Source organism: Galeopterus variegatus, unplaced genomic scaffold, assembly GCF_000696425.1.
Source record: "Galeopterus variegatus unplaced genomic scaffold, G_variegatus-3.0.2 Scaffold897, whole genome shotgun sequence".
Taxonomy (NCBI): domain Eukaryota; kingdom Metazoa; phylum Chordata; class Mammalia; order Dermoptera; family Cynocephalidae; genus Galeopterus; species Galeopterus variegatus.
Window position 1 is genome coordinate 510,049 of NW_007727008.1, and position 19,308 is coordinate 529,356.

At 35.6% G+C, this 19,308-nt stretch overlaps 1 protein-coding gene across 2 annotated transcripts in view; it reads left to right on the forward strand.

Annotated features, from left to right (window-relative positions):
- The window catches only part of CLGN (calmegin), a 45,001-nt gene extending 25,894 nt beyond the window's left edge, over nucleotides 1-19,107 (forward strand). For both annotated transcript variants that reach the window (XM_008573278.1, XM_008573279.1), the window contains exons 9-15: nucleotides 2,080-2,193; nucleotides 2,313-2,463; nucleotides 3,734-3,949; nucleotides 6,146-6,271; nucleotides 7,024-7,186; nucleotides 8,697-8,797; nucleotides 18,815-19,107. In XM_008573278.1, coding sequence (XP_008571500.1) covers nucleotides 2,080-2,193; nucleotides 2,313-2,463; nucleotides 3,734-3,949; nucleotides 6,146-6,271; nucleotides 7,024-7,186; nucleotides 8,697-8,797; nucleotides 18,815-18,895 — 952 coding nt within the window. In that variant the 3' untranslated portion in view covers nucleotides 18,896-19,107. The remainder of the gene's footprint in view (nucleotides 1-2,079; nucleotides 2,194-2,312; nucleotides 2,464-3,733; nucleotides 3,950-6,145; nucleotides 6,272-7,023; nucleotides 7,187-8,696; nucleotides 8,798-18,814) is intronic.
- The last annotated feature ends 201 nt before the right edge of the window (nucleotides 19,108-19,308 follow it).

The window sequence follows — 19,308 nt, forward strand, 5'->3', positions numbered from 1 at the left end:
CCCTTACCGGTTTCAAAAAAAAAAAAAAAAAAAAGATTTGTTAACATTACTACCAGTTTTCAACATTTTGATTTGGTTGTGACTTGACATGGTTTTCTTTGTGTTTGCTATGGGTTCTTGAGCTTTTTGTAATATAGATTTATAATTTGTATCAAATTTGGATTTCGCCATTATTTCTTCAAATATTTTTATGTTCCTCTATTTTGGGTGCGGGGGCTCCACTTAAATATTGGTTAGAATGCTTTAGATAGTCTCACAGATCACTGTTTTAAAATCAGTTTTTCTCTCTGCTTCATTTTCGAAAGTGTCTATTCCTATTTCCTTAAATGTTTGTTTGTAAACACTGGGGTTACTACCTACTCAGAACATAGTGTGTTGCTCCTGGACAACCAAAAGTGTTAACTCTATTATAAGAGGGTTCTTCAAAAAGTTCATGGAGAAATAGCTGTGAACTTTTCGAAGTACCCTTGTACATCAAGAGAGTGATTACTAGTGAAAATGTTGTTGCCTCCAGGCAAATAGTATAAAGGGAAGTAACTTGTGCAAGGTAGCAAGAACAGTCTGGGTTTTTTTTAATTTAATAAAAGGTCACACTATCAGTGCATCACTTTCATGCATTCATGCCATCAGAAAAAATAGGACCACACCCTTCCCTGTGGGCTAACATTGCTTCATATTTGTTTACTCATAAGAGTGAATTTGCCCTTAGATGAGAAAAACTGCATATAACAGCCTCATTCTGGTGGTGAAATGTGTTAGAATTTGTTTTATAAAGTGTTGAAAGAAATGTTCCCTTAAATTTTAAACTCTGGTTATTCTGAGAACTCAGAAACTCAAGATAACACTGGTATCAGGCAAGTACAAGTCTGTACATTTATAGAGTTGATTATTTCAGTTTATTTTGTAAGTTAATTTTTGTTTGGAAAATCACAAAGTAGCCCCTTGTTTAAAATTTCTACTTTTGTATAAAGATGAAAATTATGTTAGTTCTATTCAGTACTTACTGTGATTATGTTTATATACTTTAGAATTTATTTTCTAAGTTAACATTATTTTTAAAAGTAAACACAAAGATACTAGAATTAAAGATGGAGACTTTTTGAAAAAGTTATATTGGAGCAGGGAAGATCTTCCAAATATGATATAAAATCTAAGAATTGTAAAAGAAAATACTAATAAATTCAACAACATGAAAATAAATGACTTGTAAAAAAACCCATAAACGATATTTTAAAAAAACACACATGGGAAACTGGAAAAGATGTTTTCAATTTATGTAGCTGACAGGGAGCTATTTTTTTAAATATTAAAGTAATGAGCTGTTCAAAGAAAATACAGTTTTTATACATGACTTATGTTAAATGTACACTAAAACTACAGAGAAACACCATTTTCACTTATATGGGCAAAAATCAAAATGTTTAGTAACACTGTTGTCAAGGATAGGAGAAAATAGGTTCTCTTGTACAGTGCTGGTAGGACTGGAAATGTATAGCCCTTAAAGAGAGAAATTTGGAAGACACTATCAAAATTTAAAATGCACACGCTCTTACAAACATATCTCCACAGGTGAGAAATAGCATATATTCTAGGACATTCAGTAGAGCATGTTTGTAATTGTAAAATTTTGGGACTACTAAATGTCCTTCAAGAAGATATAGACTAAAAAATTATGGTATAGCCACGAAGTAGAAAACTATTCAATTGCTAAGAATGGAGCAGGTGTATATATATCTCCTAGAGCAGTCTTGACACATAGTAGGCATCCAATATAAATTTGTTGATGAATGAGTTTTTAAGTGACAAAATCAAGGTCTAATATACTATGTATAGAATGCTATCATTTGTGTAAAAATAGAAAATATGTATGTACATATGTGCATGTATCCGTAGAGCACAACAGGGAATATATACAAAAATTGGCTAGTTAGCAGATTTAGGTAGATGAGAGATGGGGGAAGGTAGCAGTAAGCACAAAGAAGAGTAGGAAATACTTTTATGGTACCTTCTTAATTTGATAACATGCATTTTAAAACTTCTTGAATAACTAGTAATTTACATAAAATACGGTATTTACAGGGATGAAAGTGAACCTGCCCAAATAGAAGATTTAAGTGTTGTTAAACCTGATGGCTGGCTTGATGATGAACCAAAATTAATCCCAAATCCTGATGCTGAAAAACCTGATGACTGGTAAGCAGTCTTCAAATGTCAATTTCAGATGTTTCTAACTCGATCTTTTTGTTACTACCTTATATGAGTGAGAGGAGAGACTTGAGGTTACTATGTTTGCTTTGTTCTAATATCCTAAGGAATGAAGACATGGATGGAGAATGGGAGGCACCTCGTATTCCTAATCCAGCATGTCGTATTGGGTGTGGTGAGTGGAAACCTCCCATGATAGATAACCCAAAATACAAAGGAGAATGGAGACCTCCAATGATTGATAATCCTAACTACCAGGTAATAACCATTTGTTCCAGTTCCTTAGTAAAGTTAAAAATGTCGTGATATTTTCTGTTATATATCTAATTATTGAGAATATTATGTTAACTTTCAGAAGTTAGATTTGTAATCTTAAAATGTCAAAAAAAATAGACCCCAACTGATTTATATTTTAAAAATAAAGTATTCTTTATTTAATTATCCAGGGGAATAAAATTAAGAACTAAAGATAAATGATTTCATAATATATTCTTCCCTAATAATCACTTGGTGCTCACTTTGGAATAAAGCTCTGTTTTAGAAGTAAATATAAGAAATGAATTCTGATCGGGAGGACTCACGCTGTACATTTTAATAATTAATGCCTGTGCTTGAATAATGTTCTCCTTATTTTTTAGTTTTAATAAAATGCAAAATTTTTTCTAATATGATCCTTACATCTTTTGAGTGTACCTACCTTTTTATATTAAAAGTCCCTGTATTATCCATTTAATCCTGTGGTTTTTACCTTTGTAATTATTCATTGACATTTTCCAACATCATATATTTACAGTTACATATTCTAATTACTCACTGTAGTTTTTCTTCATATTATTTATCACAAAATGTTTATTTTGGTAATTTTTTTGTTAACTGTCTGTCTCCCTCATTAGATTTTAAACTCCATAATACAGGAACCACATCTGTCTTGACCCTCAATCACTACCATCTGGCATAGTGTCTAGCGTAGAATAGATATATATATGATGATGGAGTAAGTCAGTGAGTGATTGCGTTGTCAAATTCATCTGATTTGATTGTTTAATTATGTAAGATCTAATGGAACTTTTATGTTGAATAATTTTTCTGAGGTTCAACTATGATTGATTGATGATATCTGTCGGGTCATGGGCATATGTTAAAAGGAGTGGCTCCATTTTTGCTATGCACTGATCTTCCTGATTTGGACAACTTTAATGATATCTTGCCTTGAATAACTTTACTAAATCTAAAAAGTTTATCTTAAGTAGTATCATTTGTGAAATTTAATTAAGTTTCTGTGTGTGTTGAATTTTCACTTTGCCTTTTATGTAGTTTAAAGTCAGTATTACTCATAGGGAACATCGTGTACAGAGTAAGAAGAAACAAGATTTTATTTCCGGTAAATTACTAATGAGTTAATATCAGTTGAAGTTTTCTTTTTTCTGTAGTTAGTATTGCCAATTTTGTTCAAGAGCAATTACTTCTTAAGCAGTACTTATAACGAAATTATTTATTTTAAAATGTGTTCAACTATTTTTTCTTCCAGGGAATCTGGAGTCCTCGAAAAATTCCTAATCCAGATTATTTTGAAGATGATCATCCATTTCTTCTGACTTCTTTCTCTGCTCTTGGTTTAGAGCTTTGGTCTATGACATCTGATATCTACTTTGATAATTTTATTATCTGTTCAGAAAAAGCAGTAGCAGATCGCTGGGCTGCAGATGGTTGGGCAGTGAAAATAATGATAGCAAATGCTAATGAGGTATAGTATTGATCATAGTGGTAGTGATGTAATTGTATAGTAGTAATAGGACTTGGTCCTGGTTCTAGTTTATACAAATGGCCCTTTTAAAAGTAAATAAATGTGCAATAATTAGTAAATGCCAAGGAAATGTAGTTGAATAAGTTTATGTAGACAGACTATTTAGCTTTACTATATTATGATACAACTTTATTATAAACTATATCATGAACTATATATGCATGTCTTAATTTTATTCATTAAATATGATAGCCTTTTTTTAAAAGTAAATAAATGTGCAATAATTAGTAAATGCCAAGGAAATGTAATTGAATAAGTTTATGTAGACAGACTATTTAGCTTTACTATATTATGATACAACTTCATCATAAACTATATCATGAACTATATATGCATGTCTTAATTTTATTCATTAAATATGATAGCCTTAATGAGATTTAATGCCTATGTGTTGTTTGTAGAAATAAGACTACTTAGTATCTTTGTCACCTTGCCAACTCAAGGCTTAAGTGGTAACAGTAATCTAAATATTATTTTATTCATTTAACTGTTATTCACTTAAGTGGAATACAAAGAATTTTTTAATTTGACATTATTAAATTCTGTTCCAGTTGTTTTTCCCAAATTTAACACTGTTTAGAAAAGGTTAAGCTAAATATTTCAACACAATGGATCTTGTAGAATGTATCTTTAAAATTAGTTGCTGTATTAGTCCGTTTCTGTTGCTTATAACAGAAATACCTGAAACTAGGTGATTTGTAAAGAAAACAAAAGTTATTGCTTACAGTTTTGGAAGCTGGGAAGTCCAAAGTCCAGGGAACACATCTGGTGAGAGTCTTCTTTGATAGTGGCTTTACAGCAATGTAGGGATCTCACATAGGCAGAAAATGGCGAAGCAGAGAGAGACTTCAAATGCTATCCTTTTAAAGCCCTCTGAACCACACCCCTGATCATCATTATTAATTGATTCACTACAGCATGGTCCTACAATCTAATCACCTCTTCAAGAACCCAACTTTCAATTACCATAATAGTATTTCCCACCTTCTTAACACTGTTGCAGTGGGGACCAAGCCTCCAACACATTAAACTTTTGTGGGGGACACAATTCAATCTAGAATAGCTACTATAAAGAAAAATTCATATCTTATATTTGGTTTCTTTGGACACTAGCAAAAACCACCAAAAGAGTAGGTAAAGAGGGATTCTCGTTTTGAAACTCTGTTAACTAACATTTGATGGTTTGAGATTTTATTTTAATAAGAGAGATAACTTCCTCACTAAAGGTCGTGTGTGAAATTTTGTTTACATAAAGAAAAAGAAAACATAATTCTGAGATACAATTTTATTCAAAAGTTCGAAGTATCAGAAAGCTGTATACTTCTAAATGAGCCATCTAAGACATCCATAAAAAGTAGTCTATCCTTAGATTTACCAGAAAAATTTGTNTCATTATTAATTGATTCACTACAGCATGGTCCTACAATCTAATCACCTCTTCAAGAACCCAACTTTCAATTACCATAATAGTATTTCCCACCTTCTTAACACTGTTGCAGTGGGGACCAAGCCTCCAACACATTAAACTTTTGTGGGGGACACAATTCAATCTAGAATAGCTACTATAAAGAAAAATTCATATCTTATATTTGGTTTCTTTGGACACTAGCAAAAACCACCAAAAGAGTAGGTAAAGAGGGATTCTCGTTTTGAAACTCTGTTAACTAACATTTGATGGTTTGAGATTTTATTTTAATAAGAGAGATAACTTCCTCACTAAAGGTCGTGTGTGAAATTTGTTTATATAAAGAAAAAGAAAACATAATTCTGAGATACAATTTTATTCAAAAGTTCGAAGTATCAGAAAGCTGTATACTTCTAAATGAGCCATCTAAGACATCCATAAAAAGTAGTCTATCCTTAGATTTACCAGAAAAATTTGTCATTATTCTTGCTGATAGGTTAGGAGTTTCCACTTTTGTAGTAACGTACCTTCTACAGAGTTTCACTCAGTGATGCATGCTAATTAAATAGGAGTTTACAAAGTATAAGGTGGAAAAATAAAACTTTTTTTTGCTTATGGGTTTATCACTCCTTATATAAAATGCCTACGTAAAATAAGTTCTTTTATAGTCTGTATTTCCCAATGAATGTTTAAAAATTTTGATTGCATTTTTATGCTTATTTCTTCTATAGCCTGGTGTATTTAAACAGATAATGGCATCTGCTCAAGAGCACCCATGGCTTTGGTTCATTTGCCTTGTGATAACAGTGCTACCAATAGCATTAATTACATCATTTTGTTGGCCAGGAAAAGTAAAGGTAAAGAAAATAAATTCCCTTCACCTTTTTTTTTTTTTTTTTTCAAATTTCCTAGTGTTTAAGAGTTCTGTGAATTGATCATGTGATTCTTAAAAGTAAAAAACTAAATTTTCTGTTTTTACTGACAGTTCACTGCATATGTTATCAGTTATTGCAATAAATTTTTTAGCATATTCATTATTACAAATCATACTTATTCTTTATGTCCCTTATCCAATCTCTCCCCTTCTCCCCTCTAATAACCATAGATTTGTTCTCACTATATGATAAATTAACTGTTCCTCTGTTGATCTGTCCATACTGAGATAGGTGTGATCAAGTCCTCCCTTATTATTGTAAAGTAGATGCTTCTTTTACTCTGGAGTGTGCTTTGTGCAGAGAGAGGACCTGTTTCTTTCTTTTTATTTTTTTTTTTTGGTCTTTGCTGGTGCCTTTCCTTGTGTCAACGAGGTTGAGAGTCTGGCATGCCATCTACACGGTGGCTGTGACTGCTGCCATAGAGACTAGCCACTTTTGCAGCAGCCGTGGCTGTGGAGGGCTGCCTGTGTGGAAATGGTGTTTTTGTTGTGCTCTTTACCTGGTTGTAGCTGAGTTTGGCTTCCCTCAGCTCCATGCCTCAGGACTCCAGCAAGGCCCTGGGGCAGGGGCAGCAGTGTACCTAGTTGTGGCTGAGTTCAGCTTCTCCCCACAAGGAACTTTTTTTAAAATAGTGCTTTGCTTTTAGTAAAAATAGCTTATGTTAATTACCACAGAAAAAATATGAAGATGCAGAGTACAAAAAAACTGACATATGTAAACCACAAACAAAGGGAGCACTGGAGGAAGAAGTGAAGGAAGAGGAATCAGCCCTGGAAAAACCACTAGACTTGGAGGAGGAGGAGAAAAAGCAAACTGATGGTGAAATTCTTGAAAAAGGTAAGACAATGATAGGGATTTGTAATGAGGACCCTGGGCACAGCCAGTTTATTATCTCACAATGACCAGCTGTTGTACTTCCTTATCATCAGCTTTATACATCTGAATCCCCAAGAATACATACACGACTATGGCAAAGAGGAGTGATTAATAGTCCTCTGAGCAGCTGCCCTGTTCATAGTTTTTGTCTTTCAGGAATAAAGAGATTTAAATGGTGTTTAGTTTCTTTGGAGCCTAACAGTTAGGAATCCCATATGCCATAGCTTTTTTCAAGATCTTTTCTTGCCCCTGAGAATGTAGAAGATGAGACGGAAGGTATATATCATGGCCTCTGTAGAAGAGAAATAGTTATAAGGCAGTTGATTGAAGCAACAGAATCAACACCAAGTCTTCCAATGGCTGTTGTTATCAGATAGTTATCATATAGAATAAATAATTTCCTGAAAGGATTGCTGAACATATGTCCCCTTCCCACCCTGTACTAGATTCTTGAAGGTGATAGAATAAAGAACTGAGGCTTTTTGGTGGCTCTCCATTGAGATCTGCTTACACACATCCACGTAGAAATAAAACTATTGAGGTGTCCCGAGCCAAATTCTAGATTGAGCCCTTTACAACTTAAATTATGTCCTAAAGCATTATCTTTAACTTAGTATTTGATGAAACAGTTGACTTAAAAACCAGACTCTCTCTCAAAAAAAATAATATAGACACATATATATGTAAATTTACATATATATACATATACATATGTACATGAGTACATATCAAACAAATTCTTTAGGTTTTAATTTCTTAGACATTTATCTTTGTGACTTCTTAGTGCTTAATATATTAATGTCTTGATCAGCCTTATTTAGAGGACATTTATATATAGCTTATTATATTGGAATATTTAAATATCAAAAGAGCCTTCTTATAGAAGGTTCTTTCACATATCCACATAGTCCCACATTGTGGGTGTGGAAATATATGCAAGAGGTAGAGTTGATGATTTTTCAACTTCCCTTTCCCTAATCCCCATTTTTGGTGGGGTAGGAGTTTTTACTTTATGTAGCTCTAAGGGCATGCTTAGTATTTTTTGGTAATGATGGTGACAAAGTTGGAGGTTTGCCTAAATGGAATCGAAAGGAGGGTCAATAATGAAAAAATGCATGACAGTGTGCACAGCAAATAACAAATAAGTAGCACATCAAAGAATAAAAGATCACCAAAAATTAAGTAAAGTATTATCAAGACCTGAACACAGGAAATGTGATAATTCTTTGGTTTTCATATTACAGACTGAAGGCTTAAGAGTTCTTTAAACCTATCCCTTAACTCAAGTATGATGATTTATTTATAAAATGTGATTAAATAATATTTGTAATCCCTTTTAAAAAATTTTGAATGGAAGGAATTGCTTTTAAATATTGGAATTAAAATAAATCCCACTTACTGCATTTAATACTTTTCAGTAGCAAAATTTTAATTCATCAAGTCTTTGCCTTTAATGAAATCTGTATTGTAGAAGAGGAAGGTGAACCTGAGGAAAAGAGTGAAGAAGAAATTGAAATCATACAAGGGCAAGAGGAAGGTAATAAATCAAATAAGTCTGGATCAGAGGATGAGGTAAGCAACTTGTTAACAGAAAATAAACTAGTTTCTATGTATAATTGTTATCCATTAAAAAAATTTCAATAGAAGCATCCATCTGGTTTGTGAAGGAATTTTTGCCATATTCCTCCCAGCTTTCATTAAAGCCTCCACATTGTTTTTAAAACATATCCATAAAGAAGGCAAGAAAATACTATAATTTATATTTTTTATTTTTTTAATTAAAAAATATTTTTTATTTTAAAATTTATTTGTACATATTTGTCTGATATAGTGTGTGGTTGCAATACATGCATATACTGCACAATGGTTCACTTAAGGTAGACAGCACAGTTTTGTACCTCTTAGTCCACCACTTCTCCTCCCACCCCCTGCCACTAGTAACCATTATTCTACTATCTGCTTCTATGAGAACCACTTTTTTTTTTAGATTCCACATATGAGTGATATTGTGCAGTATTTCGTGCCTGACTTACCTCTCTCTTGACATGGTTTCTAGTTACGTGTTGCTGCAAATGACAGGACATCATTTTTTTTAAATTGCTGGGTATTATTCCATTGTGTATATATACCACAATTTTTCGGGTTTTTTTTCTATCCATTCATCTGTTGATGGGCATTTAGGTTGATTTCATCTCTTGGCTATTCTGAATAGTGCTGCGAGGAACATGGCTGTGCAGATGTCTTTTTGATATATTGATTTCATTTGCTTTGGGTATATGCCCAGTAGTGAGATAGCTGGGTATAAGGGCAGATCTATTTTTAGTTCTCTGAGGCACCTCCCTACTGTTTTCTACAGTGGTTGTACCAATTTAAACTCCCACCATCAATGTAGGAGGGTTCCCTTTTCTCCACATCCTTACCAGAGCTTATTTTTTGTCTTATAGCCATTTTAACTGGAGCGAGATGATATCTCATTGCGGTTTTTTTTAAAATTTTATTTATTGAATCAAAATTGATTATACATATTTTTGGGGTTCAACATTGAGATATGTTGATTAAATCAGTATTACTAGCATATATTGTTACAAATCGTAATTATTCTTTATGCCCCTTGTCCAACCTCTCCCCTTCCCCAATTCCCTCCCCCTCCCCCCTCTAATTGCTCTAGGTTTCTTCTCTCCTTACTCTGTTAACTTGTTGCCTAGATGATCTATCCAATGCTGAGAGATGTGATCAGGTCCCCCAATATTATCATAGAGCAGATGATGCTTCTATTACTCTGAAATAGGCTTTGTAGAAAGAGACATCCTCTTCTTTTCTTTGTCTCTGCTGGTGATTCTTCTTGTGTGAATGCACTGCAGTGGTTGGCAGACCATCTGCATGGTGGCTGTGGCATCTAGCTGCTTTTGCAGCAGCCATGGTTATTGTGGTGGCTGTGGTGGGCCACCTACATGGAGGTGCTGTTTTTGGCATGCTCCTTGGCACTGGCAGTATGCCTGGTTGTGGGGTGTGTTTGGTCTCCTTCTCCTTGCCTCAGGTCCCCGAGTAGGCCCCAAGGTGCTGGCGTGGTGTGCCTGGTTGTGGGAGGGTGGTCTGGTCCCCTTCTCCATGCCCCGGGACTGTGGGCGGGCCCCGAGGTGCTGTCTTGGTGTGCCTGGTTGTGGGAGAGAAGTCCAGTCCCCTTCTCCATGACTCAGGTCCCTGGGCATGCCCTGAAGCACTGGTGTGGTGTGCCTGGTTGTGGGAGTGAGGACCATTCCCCTTCTCCTCGCCCCAGGTCCCTGGGTGGGCTCTGAGGTGGTTGTACCTGGTTGTGGGAGGGTGGTCTGGTCCCCAACTCCATATCTCAGATCCCTGGGTGAGCCCCAAGGTGCTGGCTCAGTGTGCCTGATTGTGGGAGAGAGGTCCGGTTGCCTTCTCCTTGCCTTGGGTCCCTGGGTAGGCCCCAAGGTGCTGGTGTGATGTGCCTGGTTGTGGGAGGGGGGATCCAGTCCCCTTCTCTGTGCCTTGGATCCCCGGGCTGGCCCTGAGGCACTGGCATATTTTGCTGGGAAGTGGGAGTGGGGTAGATCCAAGCCTCCAATTCCCAGGCCGGCCCCAAGGCGCTGGTGGTGTGCCTGGGCTGGAACTAATTTTTTGTCCTTTGCTTCTAACACGGGGGAACTTCCCGTGGGAACCAGTACTTAAGTGTGTGGTTGTTTAAATTGCTACTTTGCTGCTGTTTCCCTAGGGAAGGCTTTTTGTGCAGCTCAGGGTTTAATGGTTGACCTTATAGGTACTTCCGGCTCTCCAGAGACCCAGTGGATCTGTGTTCTGTAGAATCTCTGTTCTGGGCCTGAGTTTTTTCATCAAACTGCACCCCACGCAATTCTGCATTCCTGACCAGTCTCCTCTGAGTGGTCCTGTGCTAACTGGGGGGCAGGTCGGCTGTCCTTGCTGTGTCCCAGTGTCCCCCTGGTGGGCCTGTCTCCCCCACTGCCTGTGCTGCAAACACTTCCCATGGGATAGGCCCTGTGCTGGTCCCTTGAGATGACTCACCGGCCTCTGAGTGGCTCCCTTTCTTCAGTTGTTCTGGCTCCTCGCTCCTGTGTGGGTCCACATGAACCCTATTAGCAGTCTTGCTGTCCTGGGGGCCACCAAGGCCCTCTTCTCTCCTGCTGCCTCCAAGCAACTCCATCTGAAGGGCACAGCTGTGGCTTCTGCCAGCTCCTGCTCCATGTACTCAGCAGCTCCAGCCTTAAAGCAGCCATGGCCTGAAATGCTCAGAGCAGCTTTTTCTTTCTCTCATCGTAGTTTCTCCTGCCTTCATGAACTCCGTAGGTCTCTCCTCTTCTTCCCCTGAGCTCCAGCGGCCCCAGCTTGGCTGATGTTACATTTTTATAGTTGTAAATTTGGTTGATTTGTGGGAGAGAGTGACACTGGGAACCGTCTATTCCGCCATCTTGATTAGATCTCTCATTGTGGTTTTAAATTGCATTTCTCTGGTGATTAATGATGAATATTTTTTCATGTGCCTGTTGGCCGTTTATGTGTCTTTTGAGAAATGTCTGTTCAGGTCCTTTGCTTATTTTCTAATTGTGTCACTTTTTTGCTGTTGAGTCATTTTATTTCCTTATATATTCTGGATATTAGCCCCTTGCCTGATGCATAGTTGGCAAATCTTTCTCTCATTTTGTAGGTTGTCTCTTCACTTTGTTAATAGTGTCCCTTGCTGTGCAGAAGCTTTTTAGTTTGTAGTCCTGTCTATGTATTTTTGCTTTAGTTGCTGTACTTTTGTAATTTCGCTCAAAAAAGCACTGCCCACTCCCATTTTGTGTAGCATTTCCCCTATTTTCTTCTAGTAGTTTTCATAGTTTCATGTCTTAAATTTAGGTGTTGATCCATTTTGAGTTGATTCTTGTGTATGTTGAGAGATAGAGATCTAGTTTCAGTCCTCTGTGTGTGGATATCCAGTTTTCCCAGCACCATTTATTGAAGAGACTGTCCTTTCCACGTTGTGTATTTTTGGCATCTTTGTTAAAAATCAGTTGGCTATCAGTGCATCAGTTTATTTTGGGGCTCTTTATTCTATTCCATTGGTCAATTTGTATGTTTTTTTGCCAGTACCATGCTGTTTTGGTTAATATAACTTTATATTTTTGTTTTGTTTTTACTTCTAAAGTATTTTTTTTTATTAAAACACGATTGTACATATCTGTGGGGTACAGAGTTGAATATCAATACCTGCATGCAATATATGATGCTTGTATTAGTCCGTTTGTGTTGCTGTAACAGAAATACCTGAGACTGGGTAATTTATAAGGAAAAGAGGTTTATTTGGCTTATGATTCTGGGACAGCTGCATCTGGCACAGGCTTCAGGCTGCTTCTACTCATGGCGGAAAAACAGCTGGTGGGTACAAGCAGATCACATGGTGAAAGGAAGCAAGAGAGAGGAAGCAAGAGGTGCCAGGGTCCTATAAACAATAAGCTCTTGCGGGAACTAATAGAGCGAGAACTTACTCATTAATTCCCCCCCTCTCCCAGGAAGAGCATTAATCCATTCATGAGGGATCTGCCCCCATGACTCAACAGTTTCCAACACTGCCACATTGGAGATCAAATTTTCACATGAGTTTTGGAGGGGACAACACATCCAAACTCCATCAATGCTAAAATCAATGTAATTGGCATATTCAGTGTTACACAATGTAATAATTTTTTGTGGCCCTTTACCAGTTTCTTGCTAACCCCTCCTCCCCTTCCCTCTTTCCCACCTCTGGTAGCCTGAGTTCTGTTGTCTGTTTTTGAAAGTTCAGTGTATTATTGTGATTGTTGTATCTTTCTTTTTTTTAAAATTTATTATTATTATTATTATCATTATCATTATTATTATTTTAGCTCCCATTTATGAGTAGGACATGCAGTATTTCTCTTTCTGTGTCTGGCTTATTTTACTTAACATAATTTTCTCTAAATTAATCCATGTTTCTGTGAATGGCAGAATTTCATTCTTTTTTTGTGGCAGAATAGTATTCCATTGAGAATATATACCACATTTTCCACATCCAGTCGTCCATCATTGGACATTTACCTAAATTTCCAACTTTTGGATATTGTAAATAGAGCTGTGATAAACATGGGAATGCAGGTGTCTCTTCAACACGATGATTTCCATTCCTTTGGGTATACACCCAGCAGTGGGATTGCTGGATCATATGGCAGTTTTATCTGTAGTTGTTTGAGGAGCCTCCATACTGTTTTCCATAATGGCTGCACTAATTTACAGTTCCACCAACAAGTGTAGGAGGGTTCCCCTTACTCTGCCTCCTCACTAGCATTTGTTATTCTCTGTCTTTTTGATAGTAGCCAGTCTAACTGGAATGAGATGATATCTCGATATGGTTTTGATTTGCATTTTCCTGATGCTGAGTGATGTGAGCATTTTTTCATATATTTTGAAATCAGGAAGTATGATGCCTCTAACTTTGTTTCTTTGTTGTTTTTCAAAATTGCTTTCACTATATAGGGTCTTCGTGGTTACATACAAATTTTAAGATCATTTTTTCTATTTCTGTAAAGAATATTATTGGTATTTTGATAGAGATTTTGTTGAATGTGTAGATTGCTTTGGGTAATTGGACATTTTCATAATGTTAAATCTTTCGACACATGAACATGGGATATCTTTCCATTTACTTGTGTCCTCTTCAATTTTTTTCAGCAGTGTTTTATAGCTTTCTTTGTAGAGGTCTTTCACCTCCTTCATTAAATTTCCTCCAAGGTATTTCATTTTTTTTTTTTTTTTTTGGTGGCTATTGCGAATGGGATTACTTTCTTGATTTCTTCTTCAGCCTGTTGGAGTGTACAGGAAGGCTGTTGATTTCTGTGTGTTGATTTTGTATCCTGCCACTTTACTGAATTCATTTATAAATTATACTAATTTTTTGATGGAGTTGTTAGGGTTTTCTACACATAGGATCATGTTATCTGGAAATTAGGATAGTTTGACTTCCTCCTTTCTGATTTGAATGCCCTTATATTGTTCTCTTTTGCCTTATTGCACAAGCTAGAAATTCTAGTACTCTGTTGAATAGGAGAGGAGAAAGTGAGCATCCTTGTCTTGTTCCACATCTTAGAAGAAAAGCCTCCAATTTTTGTCCATTCTGTAGGTTTGTTGTATGTAGCCTTTATTGTATTGAGATACTTTCCTTCTACACCTAATTTGTTGAGTGTTTTTATTATGAAGTGGTGGATTTTATCAAATACTCTTTCTGCATCTGTTGAAATGATCATATGATATGATTTTTCCCTTCATTCTGTTGCTGTGATGTATCACATTTATAGATCTGCATGTGTTGAATCATCCTTGTATCCCTGGGATGAATCCCACTAGATCATGCTATATGATCATTTTGATAGGTTGCTGGATTCTCTTTGCTAGTATTTTGTTGGGAATTTTCACATCTGTGATCATTAGGGATATTGGTCTGTAGTTTTCTTTTTTTGTTGTATCTTTTTCCAGTTTTGGTATGAGAATAATGCCGGCCTCGTAGAATGAGTTTGGAAATATTCCCTCCTCTTCAGTTTTTTGGGAGAGTTTGATAAGAATTGATATTTGTTCTTCTTTGAATGTTTGGTAGAATTGGGAAGTAAAGTCATCTGGTCCTGGGATTTTCGTTTTTTGGGAGACTTTACTGCTTCAATCTCATTACTCATTATTGGTCTGTTTATGTTTTCTAGTTCTTCATGATTCAACTTTGGTAAATTCTGCATGTCCAGGAATTTATCCATTTCTTCTAGGTTTTCCAGTTTATTCACATATGGTTGTTCATAGTAGTCTCTTACGATCCTTTTTATTTCTGTGTATTTTTCTTTATTTCTTTTTCATTTCTAGTTTTATTTATTTGAGTCTTCCCTTTTTCTTCTTTAGTCCAGCTGGAGATTTATTGATTTTATCTGTTTGAAAAACCAACTTTGTTTTATCAGTCTTTTGTTTTTTTAATCTCTAATTCATTTATTTCTGTTCTCATCTTTGTTATTTATCTCCTTCTACTGATTTGGGGTTTTGTTTGTTCTTGTTTTTCCAGCTCCTTGAGGTGTTAACATCAGGTTGTTTATTTGGAGTCTTCTTTTTTGATGTAGGCATTTATTGCTATGAACTTCCCTCTTAGAACTGGTATGTTGTGTTTTAATTTTCATTTGTTCTCCAGAAATTTTTTCATTTCCTTCTTGATTTCCTCCTTGACCCAGTCATTGTTTGGCAGCATATTTTTTAATTCCATGTATTTGTATGGTTTCTAGTGGTTGGATAAAGTAATTGATTTGATTTCAATTTTTTAAAATTTGTTTAGACTTGTTTTGTATCCTAACATGGTCTGCTCTAGAGGATGTTCCATATGTTGCTGAGAAGAATATGTATTCTACAGCTGTTGGATGAAATGTTCTATAAATGTCTGTTAGGTCAAGTTGACCTAACCAAAAAGTAGAGATTAAATCTGATGTTTCCTGGTTAATTTTCTGTCTGGAAGATTTGTCCTTCACTGAAAGTACAGTATTAAAATCCCAAACTATTACTGTGTTCAAGTCAATCTGTCCCATTAGGTGCAATAGTAATTGCTTTATGTAACTGGGTGCTCTGGAGTTAGGTGTGTATATGTTTAGAATTGTTATATCCTTTTGTTGAATTGATCCCTTTCTTATTACATAGTGATCTTCCTTATCTTTTTTTACTTTCCTTGGCTCGAAGTCTGTTTTATCTGATATAAGTATAGCTATTCCTGCCCTTTTTGGTATTTATTTGCATGAAATATTTTTTTCCATCGCTTCACTTTAGCCAGTATGTCTTTATTGGTTGAGTTTCTCATAGCAGCATATTGTTGGTTCTTGTTTTATAATACAGTCTGCCACTCTGTCTCTTTTAACTGGGACATTTAATCTGTTTACATTTAGAGTTATTACTGATATACAGGGACTTGTTACTGCCATTTTGCTAATTTCTTTTCTGGTTGTTTGTGGATCCATTTTTCCTTTTTTCTGATCTTACTGTCTTCCTTTGTGGTTGAGTGGTTTTACATTTTGCTTTCTTGCTATTTATTTTTAATATGTCTAAGTTTTTGTGTTATGGTTACCATGAGGCTTACAAAATCATGTTATAGTTATAACAAATTATTTTAGACTAATAACATAACTAAGGAAAAAAAAAACAACTCTAGGTTTTGGCATCATTTGCCCTCCATTTTTGACAGTTTGTTTCAAGATGCATCTTTTAATATTGCCTTTCTCTTATGTGGTTATTGTATATGTTAGTGTCTTGTTAGGTTTGTCCTTTAATCTTCATACTAAGGATGTAAGTGGTTTATTCACCACCTTTACACCATTGGAGTATTCTGAGGTCGTCTGTGAACTTACATTACTAATGAGTTATGTACCTTCATATGTTTTCTTGCTGCTCCTTAGCATTGTCTTCTTTCAGATTGAAGAACTGTCTTTAGCGTTTCTTGTAATGCAGGTCTAATGTTGATGAATTCCTTTAGCTTTTGTTAGTCTGGGAAAGACTGTATTTCTTCTTCATATTTGAAAGTTTAGTTTTGCTGGATATGGAATTCTTGGCTGACCGTCTTTTTCCCTCAGCTCTCTGAATATATCATCCCATTCTCCTCTGGCCTTTAGGGTTTCTACTGACAAATCCACTGAGAGATGTATTGGGGCTCTGTTGAATGTAATGTGTTTCTTTTCTCCCACTGCTTTCAGTATTCTTTGTCTTTAGTTTTTGGTAATTTGATTATGATGTCCCTTGGGTTGTTCCTCCTTGGTTTGAATTTGATTGGCAACTTCTGAGCTTCCTATACCTGGATGCTGTCATCTTTCTCCATTGGGAAATTTCCAGCCATTATTTTCTTGAATATGCTTTCTACATCTTTCTTTTTTTCTCTTCTTCGGGTATTTTCTCTTCTTCGCCAATTATATGGAGATTATTTCACTTGAGGGGTTCCGTATTTGCTGTATTTCTGTTTCATTTTTTCTTTTTTGCTCCTTTGGGTAATTTTATGTGTTTTATCTTCAAGCTCACTGATTCTTTTCTCTGTTTAAGTCTGCTGTTGGAGCTTTCTATTGAGTTTTCAATTCAGATAATATATTTTTTAATTTGTTTTTTTAATTCGGTTTCTTTGTCAAGTTTCTGCTCTTGAATTATTTTCCAGATATCATTTAATCTTCTATCTGTATTTTCTTGTGACTCCCTGAACATCCTTAAGAGGGTTATTCTGAATTCTCTGTCAGACATTTCATAAATCCACTGTTCTTCATCCATTGCTGGTGCTTTGTTTTTGTTTATTTCATTTGGTGGTAACATATTTCTGTGTTCCTTCTCAATCTTTGTTTCTTTATGTTGACGCCTAGGCATCTGGGGAGACTTCTATTTGCTGCTGATTCTCTGTGGAGGGCTTTTGGTGAGGATCATTAATCATTTCAGGGTCTGGGCTGTGTGGAAATCCCTACCCAGCATTGGATCTTTCCGGCCTCTGGGCAGCTCTCCTCTCCAGTTGGTTGCAGCCGTCTGTTCTTAAGTGCACCTCAGGGAATCATGTTAGTGGTCTTTATGGCCTGTGGGCTTGTATGGTGCACTCCAAAGTGCTCCTCTCCCCTGCAAACTCTAAGCAGGTTTATGCAAAGTGTGCCACAGCTTTTTCTGGCTTCGATCTATGTGTAACAGCTAGTCCCCATCTCCATACTGGGCTGGCTCAGAACAATAGGCACCATCCCTACACCTCTCACCATTGCCTCTCATGCCCTTGTGAGCCTCTCCTCCTCCCCCAGCTCCAGCAGTTCCAGGTTGGCAGTCTTTGCTTTTTAATAGTTGTAATTTGGTTGCTTGTGGGGAGGTGAGACACTGGAAATTGAAAATATCTTAAATCCATCTTCCAGCCTTTTATTCTTCTTATGTATATTTGTCAGTGAACTAAAATAAGTCAATTTTTGTATAGTATAACCTTGAGAAAAAATAACTTCGTTTTGTATAATGCCATATAATGCCTTCATTATTTTATATTGTTCCAAAAGTTTAATTTATGTACAAACACGAATTCTGAAAGGATGAGAATTAAGGAAAGAAAAACTCTCAAACCATAAATATGCTACTTCCTTTTCCTTGCTCTCTCCTAATTTTTCTGGAGGTACTTATGTGCCAGAAATTCTGAAAAGTCTTTGTAACACCATCTCAGCAATTCATTAGTTATAAAAATATTGTGATGAATAGTTAGTGCTTATTACTACAATGAAAATATCGTATAACCATTAACTATGACATTGAGATTAAGTTCTAAGTCATAAAATAAAATTGTGAATAGAATTGTTAGTAGTGTTTTTTGTCAGATGCTTCTTTGATAAGTAGGGTAATTCTAAAAATGTTATCATACCAAAAGATGAACACATCAAAACACATCAATTTATATACACATTTTTGATCAGGTACATGAAGTAAAACAACATATATAAGATAGCATTTGATTGTTAGAACATGTATAATAAAGAGTAAGAAATGTATTATTTTCTACTATCTACTAATTACATGTTATAGTAAAATAAACATTTTCATAATTCTTTTTTCTAGATGAAAGAAGCAGATGAGAGCACAGGATCTGGAGATGGTCCTATAAAGTCAGTACGCAAAAGAAAAGTACGAAAGGACTAAACTATACTATGGTATTTTTAATTCCTGCGAGAGAGATTTGGCATTCTAAAATTGGTGTGCCAGAACTGAGCTTAAATCAGTCTGTACATCCTGTTTCTAATATCTAACAACATTATTCTTTCAGACACTTATTTTAGTCTGTCTTTTCGAAGGGAAAAAAAGTAACTTGGAAGTTATCTGGTCTTTGAATTCCAAATAAAAGTGGCATGTTACATGTCAGATTTCAGAGATTAATATCATTAGAAGTTACACAGTTTTAGTTGTTTGGAGATAGTTTTGGTTTGTGCAGAGCAAAAGAATGTGTAGCAGTCATGTTACATGTCAGATTTCAGAGATTAATATCATTAGAAGTCACACAGTTTTAGTTGTTTGGAGATAGTTTTGGTTTGTGCAGAGCAAAAGAATGTGTAGCA